The following is a 17,504-nucleotide window of genomic DNA, read 5'->3' as shown; positions in this document are numbered from 1 at the left end:
TAATCAATATGTGGTCATTGAATGGTCAATAGCCTGGTCATCTTAAAGATCCCGAACGCTCAAAATCATGTTTTTCATTCAACTGGATGATATTTGGATGAAACTAGATCAAAGTAGAGTATCTCTGCAATGTGAAATGTATCTATCTCCAAAGTATGTCAAACATTGTACCTCACCCTGTTAAGTTTAATATAAAATTGTCCAAGATGAACCAGCTACCTAGCTATCTTAATAAACATTGCTGACAGTTCTATTTGGGCTAGCTACTTTATATAGACAAACAAATTATATATATATATATATATATATACTGTATATATATACAGTTGAAGTCAGAAATTTACATACACAATTCCTGACATTTAATCCAAGTAAAAATTCCCGGTCTTAGGTCAGTTACGATCAACACTTTATTTTAAGAATGTGAAATGTCAGAATAATAGTAGAGAGAATGATTTATTTCAGATTTTATTTCTTTCATCACATTCTCAGTGGGTCAGAAGTGGACATACACTCAATTAATATTTGGTAGCATTGCCTTTAAATTGTTTAACTCGGGTCAAAAGTTTCAGGTAGCCTTCCACAAGCTTCCCACAATAAGTTGGATGAATTTTGGCCCATTCCTCCTGACAGAGCTTGTGTAACTGAGTCAGGTTTGTAGGCCTCCTTGCTCGCTCACGCTTTTTCAGTTCTGCCCACAAATTTTCTATAGGACTGAGGTCAGGGCTTTTTGATGGCCACTCCAATATCTTGACTTTGTTGTCCTTAAGCCATTTTGCCACAACTTTGGAGGTATGCTTGGAGTCATTGTCCATTTGGAAGACCCATTTGTGACCAAGCTTTAACTTCCTGACTGATGTCTTGAGATGTTGCTTCAATATATCCATATAATTGTCTTGCCTCATGATGCCATCTATTTTGTGAAGTGCACCAGTCCCTCCTGCAGCAAAGCACCCCCACAACATGATGCTGCCACCCACGTGCTTCACGGTTGGGATGGTGTTCTTCGGCTTGCAAGCCTCCCCCTTTTTCCTCCAAACATAATGATGGTCATTATGGCCGAACAGTAAGATGTTTGTTTCATCAGACCTGAGGACATTTGTCCAAAAAGTACAATCTTTGTCCCCATTGTGCAGTTGCAAACTGTAGTCTGGCTTTTTTTTGGCAGTTTTGGAGCAGTGACTTCTTCCTTGCTGAGCGGCCTTTCAGGTTATGTCGATATAGGACTCGTTTTACTGTGGATATAGATACTTTTTTACCTGTTTCCTCCAGCGTCTTCACACGGTCCTTTGCTGTTGTTCTGGGATTGATTTGCACTTTTCACACCAAAGTACATTCATCTCTAGGAGACAGAACCCGTCTCCTTCCTGAGCGTTATGACGGCTGCGTGGTCCCCTGGTGTTTATGCGTGCGTACTATTGTTTGTACAGGTGAATGTGGTACCTTCAGGCATTTGGAAATTGCTCCCAAGGATGAACCAGACTTGTGGAGGTCCACAATTTAAATTTTTGGGGATTTTCCCACGATGTCAAACAAAGAGGCATTGAGTTTGAAGGCAGGCCTTGAAATACATCCACAGGTACACCTCCAATTGACTCAAATTATGTCAATTAGCCTATCAGAAACTTCTAAAGCCATGACATCAGTTTCTGGAATTTTCCAAGCTGTTTGAAGGCACAGTCACCTTAGTGTAAACTTCTGACCCATTGGAATTGTAATACGGTGAATTATAAGTGAAATAATCTATCTGTAAACAAATGTTGGAAAAATGACTTGTTTCATGCGCAAAGTAGATGTCCAATCTGACTTTTCCAAAACTATAGTTTGTTAACAAGACATTTGTGGAGTGGTTGAAAAATGTGTTTTAATGACTCCAAACTAAGTGTATGTAAACTTCCGACTTCAACTGTATATATGTATACAAGTATTTGATACACAGTATTTGATTTTGCAGGTTTTCCTACTTACAAAGCATGTAGAGGTCTGTAATTTTTATCATAGGTACACTTCAACTGTGAGAGACGGAATCTAAAACAAAAATCCAGAAAATCACATTGTATGATTTTTAAGTAATTAATTAGCATTTTATTGCATGACATAAGTATTTGATACATCAGAAAAGCAGAACTTAATATTTGGTACAGAAACCTTTGTTTGCAATTACAGAGATCATAAGTTTCCTGTAGTTCTTGACCAGGTTTGCACACACTGCAGTAGGGATTTTGGCCCACTCCTCCATACAGACCATCTCCAGATCCTTCAGGTTTCGGGGCTGTCGCTGGGCAGGACGACTGCACCGTATTGAGGGGAGGGGAGGGCCCGGGTGGGCATCTACCCTCGGTGGCTGCTCCGGTTCGGGACGTAGACCCCGCTCCCTAAGCTGATCCCTCCGCTTCTGTGGAACTGGACCGTTGATCGTCGCCGGAGATTCCGGACCGTGAATCGTTGCCGGAGGAACCGGACCGTGGATCATCGCCGGAGGCTCTGAATTGGGAACCACCGCTGGAGGCTCCGGACTGCAGATCGTCGCTGGAGGCTCCGGACTGCAGCTCATCGCTGGAGGCTCCGGACTGCGGATCGTCGCTGGAGACACTGGACTGGGAGCCGTTGCTGGAGACTTCAGACTGGAGACTGTCGCTGGAGGCTCCGGACTGGGGACCGTCGCCGGAGGCTCCGGACTGGGGACCGTCGCTGGAGGCTCCGTGCCCTGGATTTTCAATGCAGGCTCCGGGCAATGGATCATCACTGGAGGCTTCGTGCCATGGATCATTACTACAGGCTCTGGGCCATGGATCATCACTAGAGGCTTCGTGCCATGGATCATAACTACCGTCTCCAGGCCATGGATCATCACTGGAGGCTTCGTACATGGAGCCGGAACAGGTCTCACCGGACTGAGGAGACGTACTGGAAGTCTGGTGCGTGGAGCTTCCACAGGCCTTTCCAGAGTGGGGAGACATATTGGAGGCCTGGTACGTGGAACCGGAACAGGTCTCACCGGACTGGGGAGGCGCACTGGAGGTCTCGAGTGTAGAGCTGGCACAACCCGTCCTGGCTGGAAGCCAACTTCTGCCCGGCAAATGCGGGGCGCTGGCACAGAGCGCACCGGCCTGTGAATGCTCACTGGAGACACGGTGCCTGACCAGTTACACGCTCCCCACGGTAACCACAGGGAGTTGGCTCAGGTCTGAACTCCGACAATCTCCCCTTGTGCACCCCCCAAAAAGTGTGTTGGGGCTGCCTCTCGTGCTTGCTTTCGTTGAGCTATCTCCTCGTATCATCGCTGTTCCACTTTCGGTGCCTCTATCTCCTCCTTCGGACGGCGATACTCCCTGGCCCTTGTCCAGGGTCCTGCTCCCTCCAGGATTTCCTCCAGGTCCAGTCCTCCTGACCACGCTGCTTGGTCCGTTGGTGGTGGGATCTTCTGAAATGCTCCTCGTTTGTAGAATGACCGGATCAAGGTGCAGCGTGGTAGGCGTACATTTTCTTTCATTTGAAATGTTCCACCAAAAACGATAAACAACTCATCGAATAAAAAGCTAGGAGGGCAACATATGCAACACAAAAGACAAGAACCCAAAACAAAAGGTGGGAAAAGGGCTGCCTAAGTATGATCCCCAGTTAGAGCCAACGATAGACAGCTGCCTCTGATTGGGAACCATACTCTGCCAACATAGAAATATAAACATAGATTTCCCACCCTAGTCACACCCTGACCTCTAAGGACAGTGCGTTTTCAATGTTTTTAGAGTTGCTTTGTGTATCAGCAAATTGTCTCGAGATAATCTTACAGCAACACTGTATTTGGCAGCGATTACAGCCTCGAGTCTCCTTGATGCTACAAGCTTGGCACACCTGTATTTGGGGAGTTTCTCCCATTCTTCTCTGCGGATCCTCTTAAGCTCTGTCAGGTTGGATGGGGAGCATCGCTGCACAGCTATTTTCAGGTCTCTCCAGAGATGTTCGATCGGGTTCAAGTCTGGTCTCTGGCTGGGCCACTCAAGAACATTCAGAGACTTGTCCCGAAGCCACTCCTGCATTGTCTTGGCTGTGTGCTTAGGGTTGTTGTCCTGTTGGATGGTGAACCTTTTCACCTATCTGAGGTCTTGAGGTCTCTGGAACAGTTTTAAAAAATCTAAGATCTCTCTGTACTTTGCTCTGTTCATCTTTCCCTCGTTCCTGACTAGTCTCCCAGTCCCTGCAACTGAAAAACACCCCCACAGCCTAATGCTGCCATCACTATGCTTCACCGTAGGGATGGTGCCATGTTTTCTACATATGTGACGATGGCATTCAGGCCAAATAATTTAATATTGGTATCATCAGACCAGATAATCTTGTTTCTCATGGTCTGAGTCCTTTAGGTGCCTTTTGGCAAACTCCATGTGCCTTTTACTGAGGATTGGCTTCCATCTGGGCACTGCCATAAAGGTCTGATTGGTGGAGTGCTGCAAAGATGGTTGTCCATCATAAATACCTTATTTACATAAGTAGCGCCTTTCTCCCCCGATTGCTCAGTATTGCCGGGCGGCCAGCTCTAGGAATATTTTTAGTGCCTCGACACAATCTTGTCTCGGAGCTCCATGGACAATTCCTTCAACCTCATGGCTTGGTTTTTGTTCTGACTTGCACTGTCAACCGTGGGACCTTATATAGACAGGTGTCTGCCTTTCCAAATCATGTCCAATCGATTGAATTTACCACAGGTGGACTCCAATCAAGATGTACAAACATCTCAAGGATGATCATTGGAAACAGGATGCACCTGAGCTCAGTTTCGAGTGTCATAGCAAAGGGTCTGAATACTTATGTAAATAAGGTATTCATGGGGGTAGAAATGTGCAAAAATGTATAAAACCTGCTTTCGCTTTGTCATTTTGGTGTATTGTGTGTAGATAGATCAGGGGGGAAAACAATTCAATCCATTGTAACTTTAAAAAACGTGGAAAAAGTCAAGGGGTCTGAATATTTTCCAGAGGGAAACCATGACGCTGTTTTCCCAAATGCGGATTACATCTTTAAAAGAGAATGTTCCCTATTTACAACTTGTTTCCCACATGCCTTGACAGATTAGTCATTCCTATTTTAGAGGTTAGATACCCCTTAGAGCTCTTTGAAAATAACAATATTTTTGCACATACTTCTTTTGGAGGTTGCAATGTTTTTTGTACAGATGCTAATAGTGAAGTGGCAGAAGATGCAGGAGAGACTGAGATTCCCTCTGAAAAAGAGAGTGAGGAAGAAGAGATGAAGGAGAAAGAGAGGGAGAAAGAGACTGAAGAAGGTATAGCTGTTGTTTTGTAGCCGCATTGTGTAGATCTAGTATGTGGGTACTGTAGTTCTGTAGTACTATGCGTTTTGTAGAGAGACATGCATATTCGGACTGTAAAAGACAAAATCTTTCAATGTTCACAGTCACCTCCAAACCTGCTGAAGCAGAGGACAATGCGAAGAGTGATACTCCCTCTAAGATAGGACTAAAGAAAGGGGGAGTGGAGGAGAAAGAGGGAGTGGAGGAGAAAGAGGGAGTGGAGGAGAAAGAGGGAATGGAGAAGAAAGAGGAAAAGACTGAAGAAGGTATAGGTCTATTGTGCATTGTGTGTACTGGTAGGTTAATGTGTAGTAGAAGTAAAGTACTTGTAGCTGTGTCATTGTTCATAGACAGACTACTACACTTACTATAAGGTAACTACAGTATAGTGCTGATAAATTATGTCTATTAAGAGTCTGTTTTTTAAATCCCCATGGACCCATCCTTATGGTAAAACTTTAGTGTTGTTTTCTGTGGGTGAAAAAATAAGAAAGAATAGAAAAATATGCACATGCAACTTATCAGGTACAGGACAGAACAATGTATCAAAGACAAAAGTAATGTCCGCAACTCTGCTATGCTCCCATGGTGACTTAATCAGATGCACAAAACAGACAGATGCCACTTTTTTTATTATTTATTACTTTAGTTTATTTGGTAAATATTTTCTTAACTCTTCTTGAACTGCACTATTGGTTAAGGGCTTCTAAGTAAGCATTTCACGGTAAGAGCTACACTTGTTGTATTCGGCACCAATGACAAATAAAGTTTGATTTGATTTGACAACGTGTCGATCTGAGTTGGATCTTTATCAGGTCATACACCACTGTGAAACACACCTTAACCTCTGGACTAGAGGCTACAACCGGTCAATACATCCAGTCAAATTAATACGATACATTAACATCAAAATAAATATTACACAGTCGGCATATATGGAAAAATATGAATACATTTTGATTAGTGTATTCTTGTCAAGTAATATTGATGTGCAATAGGTTAAAAACAGGTGAGACAAATGCATTAATCATTTTGTATACAATATTATATAAGGAAAATGGGAAAAGGCAGCCCCCTATGAGCAGAACACATTTTATAGACAACTTCAATCAATCAAATTTTATTTATATAGCCCTTCGTACATCAGCTGATATCTCAAAGTGCTGTACAGAAACCCAGCCTAAAACCCCAAACAGCAAGCAATGCAGGTGTAGAAGCACGGTGGCTAGGAAAAACTCCCTAGAAAGGCCAAAACCTAGGAGGGGTGGGGGTGTGTGTCAATTTGTCAATAACTGCAGTGTCTAATATTAAAGAAGTTTTGAGGTATTGCCCGCCTAAGGTAGAATACCTCATGATAAGCTGTAGACCACACTATCTACCAAGAGAGCCTCTATTTACCACTACAAACCGATGCCGGCACGAAGACCACACTCAACAAGCTGTATTAGGCCATAAGAAAACAAGAAAATGCTCATCCAGAAGCACCCTCCATTTAGCAAATCTAACCATAATTATATGCTCCTGATACCTGCTTACAAGCAAAAACTATAGCAGGAAGTACCAGTGACTTGCTCAATGGTGGTCAGATGACGTGGATGCTACGCTACAGGACTGATTTGCAGCACAGACTGGAATATGTTCCGGGATTCATCCAACGGCATTAAGGAATACGCCACCTCAGTCACCGGCTTCATCAATAAGTGCATTGACGACGTCATCCCCACAGAGACCGTACGTACATTTCCCAACCAGAAGCCATGGATTACAGGCAACATCCACACCGAGCTAAAGAGCTGAGAGCTGCCGCTTTCAAGGAACGGACACTTATAAGAAATCCAGCTATGCCCTCATCAAACAGGCAAAGCGTAAATATAGGACTAAGATTGAATCATACTACACCGGCTCTGATGCTCGTTGGATGTGGCAGGGCTTGAAGAATATTACGGACTACAAAGGGAAACCCAGCCGCCAGCTGCCCAGTGGCACGAGCCTACCAGACGAGCTAAATGCCTTTTATGATTGTTTCGAGGCAAGCAACACTGAGCATGCATGAGAGCACCAGCTGTTCCAGAAGACTGTGTGATCAGGGTGTCCATAGCCAATGTGAGCAAGACCTTTAAACATGTCAACATTCACAAAGCAACGGGGCCAGACGGATTACCAGGACGTGTACTCAAAGCATGCGCAACCAACTGGCAAGTGTCTTCACTGACATTTTCATCTTCTCCCTGACCGAGTCTGTAATACTTACATGTTTCAGACCACTATAGTCCCTGTGCCCAAGAAAGGTAACCTGCCTAAATGATTACCGCCCCGTAGCACTCACATTGGTAGCCATAAAATGCTTTGAAAGGCTGGTCATGGCTCACATCAACACCATCATGCCGGGAAACCCTAGACCCACTCCAATTCGCATACCGTCCCAACAGATCTACAGGTGACGCAATCTCAATCGCACTCCACACTGCCCTTTTCCACCTGGACCAAAGGAACACCTAAGTAAGAATGCTGTTCATTGACTACAGCTCAGCGTTCAACACCTTAGTTCTCCTCAAAGCTCAACACTTAGCTAAGGACCCTGGGACTAAACACCTCCCTCTGCAACTGGATCCTGGACTTGACGGGCCGCCCCCAGATGATATGGGTAGGCAACAACACATCTGCCACGCTGATCCTCAACACTGGGGCCCTTCAGGGTGTCCAAGACTGCAGTCACCCAAGTCATAGACTGTTCTCTCTGCTATCGCACGGCAAGCGGTACAGGAGCGCCAAGTCTAGGACCAATAGCTTCTACCCCCAAACCATAAGACTGTTGAACAATTAATCAAATGGCCACCCACACTATTTACATTACATTGACACCCTCCCTCCTTCTACTCGTTGTTTATTACCTATGCATAGTCACTTTACAAATGACCTCGACAAACCTGTACCCCCGCACATTGACTTGGTACCGTTACCCCCTGTATATAGCCTCATTATTGTTATGTAATTTTCTTGTGTTAGTTTTGGGGGGTTCACTTTAGTTTATTTAGTAAATATTTCCTAAAGGTCTACCGCTTCTTAGACTTGCTTTCAATGAGAATTAATTTGGTCGAGTCACCCCTTTGTAGGAGCCCCGTGTTAAAGAGCAGCGTAACAAAGGTGTTGTTGCCTACCTTCACCACCTGGGGTCGGCCATCAGGAAGTCTAGGACCCAGTTGCACAGGGCGGGGTTCAGACCCAGGGCCCTGAGCTTAGTGATTAGCTTGGAGGGGACTACGGTGTTGAAGGCTGAGCTGTAGTCGATAAACAGCAGTCTTACATAGGTATTCCTCTTGTCCAGGTGGGTCAGTGTGCAGTGCGATGGCGATTGCGTCATCCATAGATCTGTTGGGGCGGTATGCAAATTGTAGTGCGTCTAGGGTGTCGGGTAAGTTGGAGGTCATATGTTCCTTAACTAGTCTCTCAAATTACTTCATGATGACAGAAGTGAGTTCGACAGGGCGATAGTAATTTAGTTCAGTTACCTTCGCTTTCTTGGGTATTGGAACAATTGTGGCCATCTTGAAGTAATTGGGAAGAACATACTGGGATAGGGAGAGATTGAATATGTCCGTAAACACTCCACATGCTCTGAGAACACGGCTTGGGATACCGGCTGGCCCGTCAGCGTTGCGAGGGTTAACAGACTTACTGATGTCTTACTCATGTCGGCCACAGAGAACAAGAGCTCACAGTCCTCGTGAGCTAAGTTAGCCCACGTCGGCGGCACAGTGTTTTCCTCGAAGTGGGCGAAGAAGGTGTTTAGCTTGTCTGGGAGCAAGGTGTTGGTGTCCGCGACATGGCTGGTTTTCGCTTCACTATCTGTGATCGTCTGGAGTCTCTGATACATACGTCTCATGTCTGAGCTGTTGAATTGACACTCCACTTTGTGCAACATCATCTATGCACTTCCTGATGAACTCAGTCACCAAGTCAGTGTGTACGTCAATGCTAATATCAGAGGCAACCCGGAAGATATCCCAGTCCGCATAATCAAAACAATCTTGAAGCATAGATTCCAATTGGTCAGACCAATGTTGAACAGCCCTTACCACAGGTACTTCATGCTTACGTTTCTGCCTATAGGAGGGGAAGAGCAGAATGGAGGCATGATCTGGTTTGCTGAAGGGAGGACGGGGCCTTGTGGCCGTCCTGGAAGGGGGAGTAGCAATGGTCAAAAGTTCTCAATTAGAGAGTAGCGCAGGAGCTATGTTGACAAACCTTCGGTAGCTTCGGTAATCCCCATCTACAATAAATACGGCCTTAGGATATGCGGTTTCCAGTTTGCACAAAGTCCATTGTAGTTCCTTGAGAGCCATCATGGGGTCATCTTGAGGGGGAATATCACAGCCATGACGATTACCGAAGATAATTATCTCCGGGGGTAATGCGGACAGCATTTGATGGTGAGCTATTCCAGATCGGGAGAACAAAAAGACTTGAGTTTCTGTACGTTACCACAATCACACCATGAGTTACTCATGAAACATACACCTCCGACCTTTCTTTTTCCCAGGAAGTTCTTTCTTCCTTTCCGTGCGATGTACGGAGAACCCTGCTGACTGTAATGGACAGGGACAGTATATCCAGAGAGAGCAACGATTCCTTGAAATAGAGCATGTAACAGTCCCTGAGGTCCAACTGACAAATCTGGATTTGGCGGATGCCAGGAGAACGCTACCTATGCTACCTGCAAAAAACACTAGATATAGGTAGATGATAGGATAGGATGAAAAATTGTCTGGAGCTGTTTTTCATGGTTCTGGCTAGGCCTCTTAGTTCAAGTGAAAGGAAATCTTAATGCTACAGCATACAATGACATTCTAAACGATTCTGTGCTTCCAACTTTGTGACAACAGTTTGGGGAAGGCCTTTTCCTGTTTCAGCATGAAAATGCCCCCGATACACTAAGCGAGGTCCATACGGAAATTGTTTGTTGAGATCGGTGTGGAAGAACTTGACTGGCCTGCACAGAGCCCTGACCTCAACCCAATCAAACACTTTTAAAATTAGCTGGAATGGAGACTGCGGGCCAGGCCTAATCCCCCCAAATCAGTGCCGGACCTTGCTATTGCTCTTGTGACTGAATGGAAGGAAGTCCCAGCAGCAATGTTACAACATCTAGTGGAAAGCCTTCCCTGAAGAGTGGAGGCTGTTATAGCAGAAACGGGGAAGACAATTCGATATTAATGCCCATGATTTTTGAGTAAGATGTTCGGCGCGCAGGTGTCCGCATACTTTTGATCATGTAGTGTATCATCTACAGTTGATGTCGGAAGTTTACATACACTTAGGTTGGAGTCATTAAAACTAATTTTTCAACAACTCCACAAATTTCTTGTTAACAAACTATAGCTTTGGCAGGTCGGTTAGGACCTCTACTTTGTGCTGGACACAAGTAATCTTTCCAAAAATTGTTTACAGACAGATTATTTCACTTATAATTCAATGCATCACAATTCCAGTGGGTCAGAAGTTCACATACACAAAGTTGACTGTGCCTTTAAGTAGCTTGAAAAATTACCATTAATAATGAAGCTTTAGAAGCTAATTGACATCCTTTCAGTCAATTGGAGGTGTACCTGTGGATGTATTTCAAGGCCTACCTTCAAACGCAATGCCTCTTTGCTTGACATCATGGGAAAATCAAAAGAAATCAGCCAAAACCTCAGCCAAAGCCTAAGCCAAAGCCTCAAAACCTGAAAAATAATTGTAGACCTCCACAAGTCTGGTTCATCCTTGGGAGCAATTTCCAAATGCCTGAAGGTACCATGTTCATCTGTACAAACAATAGTACTCAAGTATAAATACCATGGGCAATACCATGGACAACGCAGCCGTCATATCACTCAGGAAGAAGACGCGTTCTGTCTCCTAGAGATGAACGTACTTTGGTGTGAAAAGTGCAAATCAATCCCAGAACAACAGCAAAGGACATTGTAAAGATGCTGGAGGAAACAGGTACAAAAGTATCTATATTCACAGTAAAAACAAGTCCTATATCGACATAACCTGAAAGGTTGCCCAGCAAGGAAGAAGCCACTGCTCCAAAACCGCCATAAAAAAGCCAGACTACGGTTTGCAACTGCACATGGGGACAAAGATCGTACTTTTTGGAGAAATGTCCTCTGGTCTGATGAAACGAAAATAGAACTGTTTGGCCATAATGACCATCTTTATGTTTGGAGGAAAAAGGAGGAGGCTTGCAAGCTGAAGAACACCATCCCAACCGTGAAGCACAGGGGTGGCAGCATCATGTTGTGGGGTTACTTTGCTGCAGGAGGGTCTGGTGCACTTCACAAAATAGATGGCATCATGAGGTAGGACAATTATGTGAATATATTGAAGCAACATCTCAAGACATCAGTCAGGAAGTTAAAGCTTGGTCACAAATGGGTCTTCCAAATGGGCAATGACTCCAAGCATACTTCCAAAGTTGTGGTAAAATGGCTTAAGGACAACAAAGTCAAGATATTGGAGTGGCCATCACAAAGCCCTGACCTCAATCCTAGAAAATGTGTGTGCAGAACTGACAAGCGTGTGCGAGCAAGGAGGCCTACAATCCTGCCTCAGTTATACCAGCTCTGTCAGGGTCAATGGGCCAAAATGTACCCAACTTACTGAGGTAAGCTTGTGGAAGGCTACCCGAAACGCTTGACCCAAGTTAAGCCATTTAAAGGCAATGCTACCAAATACTGTAAACTTCTGACCAACTGCGAATGTGATGAAAGAAATAAAGGCTGAAATAAATCATTCTCTCTACTATTATTCGGAAACTTCACATTCTTAAAATAAAGTGGTGATCCTAACTGACCGAAGACAGGGAATGTTTACTTGGATTAAATGTCAGGAATTGTGAAAAACTGAGTGTATTAAAATGTATTTGGCTAAGGTGTATGTAATCTTCCAACTTCAACTGTATATAACGTTGACATAGTTTGATCTTGGATAGAAAGTTATTTTGCTCAGGGTTGTGAATGTGTTCATGTTCTAAGAATCCCATATAATGATTGGCATAATTGGGTGCCATCAAACTCCCCATAGTGGTTCCTTTTGTTTGTGGGAAAAAGTAACTTCTAAACATAAAACAGTTATTTGTGAGTACCAGCTCTGCTAAGTCTCTGATACATGAGGAGCTGAGAGTCTGTAGGGCATTGTTCCAAGAAGGAGCTCAGGGCCTCTAGTCTAACTTGGTGGGGTATAGAAATGTATAGCTTTTCAAAGTCAAAACAGGCCAGTAGTGTGTTGTCATTGATCTGGGGAATTTTTTTGAGTACATTAATCATGTCACCATAGTCCCCAGTGAAGGAGGGTAAAGGAGGAGACACATGGCTTGAGAAATGAGTCAACAAAAGTGGATATTTTTTTTGTCAGGCTCCCAATTCCGGCAATAATAGGGCGTTGTACTCATTCTTACGGATTTTCTCTCTGCCAAGATATGCAGTAGCGAGAGCTTGTCATGAATAGAGGCATTTAACTGGGAAGTAAGGTCCAAAGGGAGTTTCTGATGCAAAACATTGTCAGACAATTGTCGATTCATCTCTGTCTCATAGTCCACCAGGTTCTGTACCAATATTGCACTACCTTTATCGGAAGGCTTCACAATGACAGTTAAATATTTGTTCAAATCGCTCAAAGCTTCTCTCTTTAGTTACTCAACAACTGGTATTCACATGTTTTACTTGGTCTTCAACACCTGGTATTCACATGTTTTACTTGGTCTTCAATATGTTTCCAGTGATACATTCTTTCTCTGAGGCATAAAGGTGGATTTACCCACATCTTCTTCCGTGTTGAGGGTGTGATGTTGGGCCTGTATTTCCACTGCCACGGCCTAAAATATGCCTCTCGCCCTGGCTGGGGAGGCTGGAGTTGAAATTGATGTCAAGGGAGGAGTAGGAGGAACCGTGTGTAAGGGCGTACGGTCCAGAGCGCTCTCTACGCACACCTGCCCTGTGTGATACTTTCTTAGTGATATTCCCAACGGGTATTATGTAGGCTTATGTGGTTATTGCACTCAGGACAACTTGATTCACAAATGGCAGGGTTTTTTCACCCAGAGACTTGCAAAGAGACACAAATTAAAGGCACAATATCCCGCAACACCCCAAACGTCCTTTATTTGATCAAGTGTCCATGCGGATTGGGGTATGTGGGAAAGGCGATCAGAGCGCTAAAAATCACAGAACACAGGAGTTGCATAAGGAATAATGATATCAAAAGTCCCCTTTTCCCAGGCCAAGCACAACTTGTCCTCTCTTCAATACCTGGGAAATGAACATGTGAAAATGTCACATAGAGGAGAGGAGGCCATATTGACAATTTCCTCCTGAGACGAGAGTCCTTTTGGATACATTTCCTCAACAATAATGTTGAGGATAATCCACCTCTCCAAGGGGGTCTAAATGGTCTAAATGTGGAACTAGATATGTTCTGCTCCCCAGGGGCTGGCTGCATTTTCCCATTTTCCTTATATAATATACAAAATGATTGACACATTTGTCTCACCTGTTTTTAATCTATTGCACGCCCATAAGAATAAACCAATCAAAATGCATGGATGTTTTTCCATATACAGCGCATTCGGAATGTATTCAGATGTTACAGCCTTATTCTAACATTGATTCAATCGTTTTCCCCCCCTCATCAATACCCCATAATGACGGAGCAAAAACAGGTTTTTATATATTTTAGCAAATGTATAAAAAAAACTACAATTTGAAATACCACATTTACATAAGTATTCAGACCCTTTACTCGGTACTTTGTTGAAGCACCTTCAGCAGTGACTACAGCCGCGAGTCTTCTTGGGTAAGCTTGGCACATCTGTATTTGGGGAGTTTTTCCCATTCTTCTTCTCTGCAGATGCTCTCTCAGGTTGGATGGGGAGCATCACTGCACAGCTATTTTCAGGTCTGAGAGTCCTTTAGGTGCCTCCAAGCTGGCTGTCGTGTGCCTTTTACTGAAGAGTGGCTTCCACTCTACCATAAAGGCCTGATTGGTGGAGTGCTGCAGAGATGGTTGTCCTTCTAGAAGGTTCACCCATCTCGACAGAGGAGCTCTGGAGCGCTGTCAGAGTGACCATCGGGTTCTTGGTCACCTCCCTGACCAAGCCCCTTGTCCCCGATCTCTCAGTTTGACCGGGTGGCCAGCTCTAGGAAGAGTCTTGGTGGTTCCAAACTTCTTCCATTTAAGAATGATGGAGGCCACCGTGTTCTTGGGGACCTTCAATGCTGTGAAGGGTTGTTCCTCGACACTATCCTGTTTTGAAGCTCTACGGACAATTCCTTTGACCTTGTGGCTTGGATTTTGCTCTGACATGCACTGTCAACTGTGGTACCTTATATAGATAGACAAGTGTGTGCCTTTCCAATGTCCAATCAATATAATTTACCACAAGTGGACTCCAATCAAGTTGTAGAAACGTCTCAAGGATGATCAATGGAAACAGGATGCACCTGAGCTCAATTTTGAGTCTCATAACAAAGGGTCTGAATACTTATGTAAATAATGTATTTGTGTTTTGAATTTTGAATTTCATTTGCAAACATTTCTGAAAACCTGTTTTCGCTTTGTCATTATGGGGTATTGTGTGTAGATTGATGAGTCAAATATGTAATTGAATTAAGGCTGTAACGTAAAAAAATGTGGAAAACATGAAGGGGTCTGAATACTTTCCAAATGCACTGTATGTATACTGTGTAATATTTATATTAATTTATTTAATTGATCAGATGTAGCCTACATGCCTCTGAGGATATTTATGTAGGTGCATTTCCAGTGGTATGACCTAATGAAGATCCAACTCAAATCAACACATTGTCTGTTTTGTGCGTCTGATTAAATCATAATGGGAGCATACAAAAAACGTCAATTAAACGCTGAGTCACCAAATAGCCACCTGTCCCATTTAATACCTGGGCAACAGCACGCATTCCATTTAATACCTGGGCAACAGCACGCATTCCATTTAATACCTGGGCAACAGCACGCATTCCATTTAATACCTGGGCAACAGCACACATCCCATTTAATACCTGGGCAACAGCACGCATTCCATTTAATACCTGGGCAACAGCACACATCCCATTTAATACCTGGGCAACAGCACACATTCCATTTAATACCTGGGCAACAGCACACATTCCATTTAATACCTGGGCAACAGCACACATCCCATTTAATACCTGGGCAACAGCACGCATTCCATTTAATACCTGGGCAACAGCACACATTCCATTTAATACCTGGGCAACAGCACACATCCCATTTAATACCTGGGCAACAGCACACATCCCATGTAATACCTGGGCAACAGCACGCACACATTCCATTTAATACCTGGGCAACAGCACACATCCCATTTAATACCTGGGCAACAGCACGCACACATTCCATTTAATACCTGGGCAACAGCACACATCCCATTTAATACCTGGGCAACAGCACACATTCCATTTAATACCTGGGCAACAGCACACATCCCATTTAATACCTGGGCAACAGCACACATTCCATTTAATACCTGGGCAACAGCACACATCCCATTTAATACCTGGGCAACAGCACACATTCCATTTAATACCTGGGCAACAGCACACATTCCATTTAATACCTGGGCAACAGCACACATTCCATTTAATACCTGGGCAACAGCACACATTCCATTTAATACCTGGGCAACAGCACACATCCCATTTAATACCTGGGCAACAGCACACATCCCATTTAATACCTGGGCAACAGCACACATTCCATTTAATACCTGGGCAACAGCACACATTCCATTTAATACCTGGGCAACAGCACACATCCCATTTAATACCTGGGCAACAGCACACATTCCATTTAATACCTGGGCAACAGCACACATCCCATTTAATACCTGGGCAACAGCACACATCCCATTTAATACCTGGGCAACAGCACACATTCCATTTAATACCTGGGCAACAGCACACATTCCATTTAATACCTGGGCAACAGCACACATCCCATTTAATACCTGGGCAACAGCACACATTCCATTTAATACCTGGGCAACAGCACACATCCCATTTAATACCTGGGCAACAGCACACATCCCATTTAATACCTGGGCAACAGCACACATTCCATTTAATACCTGGGCAACAGCACACATCCCATTTAATACCTGGGCAACAGCACGCATTCCATTTAATACCTGGGCAACAGCACACATTCCATTTAATACCTGGGCAACAGCACACATCCCATTTAATACCTGGGCAACAGCACACATTCCATTTAATACCTGGGCAACAGCACACATCCCATTTAATACCTGGGCAACAGCACACATCCCATTTAATACCTGGGCAACAGCACACATTCCATTTAATACCTGGGCAACAGCACACATCCCATTTAATACCTGGGCAACAGCACACATTCCATTTAATACCTGGGCAACAGCACACATCCCATTTAATACCTGGGCAACAGCACACATTCCATTTAATACCTGGGCAACAGCACACATTCCATTTAATACCTGGGCAACAGCACACATCCCATTTAATACCTGGGCAACAGCACACATTCCATTTAATACCTGGGCAACAGCACACATCCCATTTAATACCTGGGCAACAGCACACATTCCATTTAATACCTGGGCAACAGCACACATTCCATTTAATACCTGGGCAACAGCACACATTCCATTTAATACCTGGGCAACAGCACACATCCCATTTAATACCTGGGCAACAGCACACATTCCATTTAATACCTGGGCAACAGCACACATTCCATTTAATACCTGGACAACAGCACACATTCCATTTAATACCTGGGCAACAGCACGCATTCCATTTAATACCTGGGCAACAGCACACATTCCATTTAATACCTGGGCAACAGCACACATTCCATTTAATACCTGGGCAACAGCACACATTCCATTTAATACCTGGGCAACAGCACACATTCCATTTAATACCTGGGCAACAGCACACATTCCATTTAATACCTGGGCAACAGCACGCATTCCATTTAATACCTGGGCAACAGCACACATTCCATTTAATACCTGGGCAACAGCACACATTTCAGCAAATAAACGCCTGTTTCAAATAAACATGATTGATTTAATGTTTTATTTGTCACATTCAATCATTTTGTACTGAGTCGCCAGCAAGAAACT

The 17,504-nt window shown here is 44.0% G+C and overlaps 1 protein-coding gene across 9 annotated transcripts in view; it reads left to right on the top strand.

The window, feature by feature from the left end:
* LOC118370628 (netrin-G2-like) overlaps positions 1–17,504 on the top strand; it is a 132,485-nt gene that overhangs the window by 102,714 nt on the left and 12,267 nt on the right. For 3 of the 9 annotated variants that reach the window (XM_052521640.1, XM_052521639.1, XM_052521641.1), the window contains 2 exons: positions 5,153–5,284; positions 5,416–5,577. The exons of the other annotated variants lie outside the window; for them this stretch is intronic. In XM_052521640.1, the coding sequence (XP_052377600.1) occupies positions 5,153–5,284; positions 5,416–5,577 (294 nt within the window). The remainder of the gene's footprint in view (positions 1–5,152; positions 5,285–5,415; positions 5,578–17,504) is intronic. 9 annotated transcript variants of the gene reach the window in all.

This window comes from Oncorhynchus keta, chromosome 6, assembly GCF_023373465.1.
Source record: "Oncorhynchus keta strain PuntledgeMale-10-30-2019 chromosome 6, Oket_V2, whole genome shotgun sequence".
NCBI classification, from domain to species: Eukaryota; Metazoa; Chordata; class Actinopteri; order Salmoniformes; family Salmonidae; genus Oncorhynchus; species Oncorhynchus keta.
Note: the sequence above shows the minus strand (reverse complement) of the source record. Positions and strands in the feature narration are given on the sequence as shown.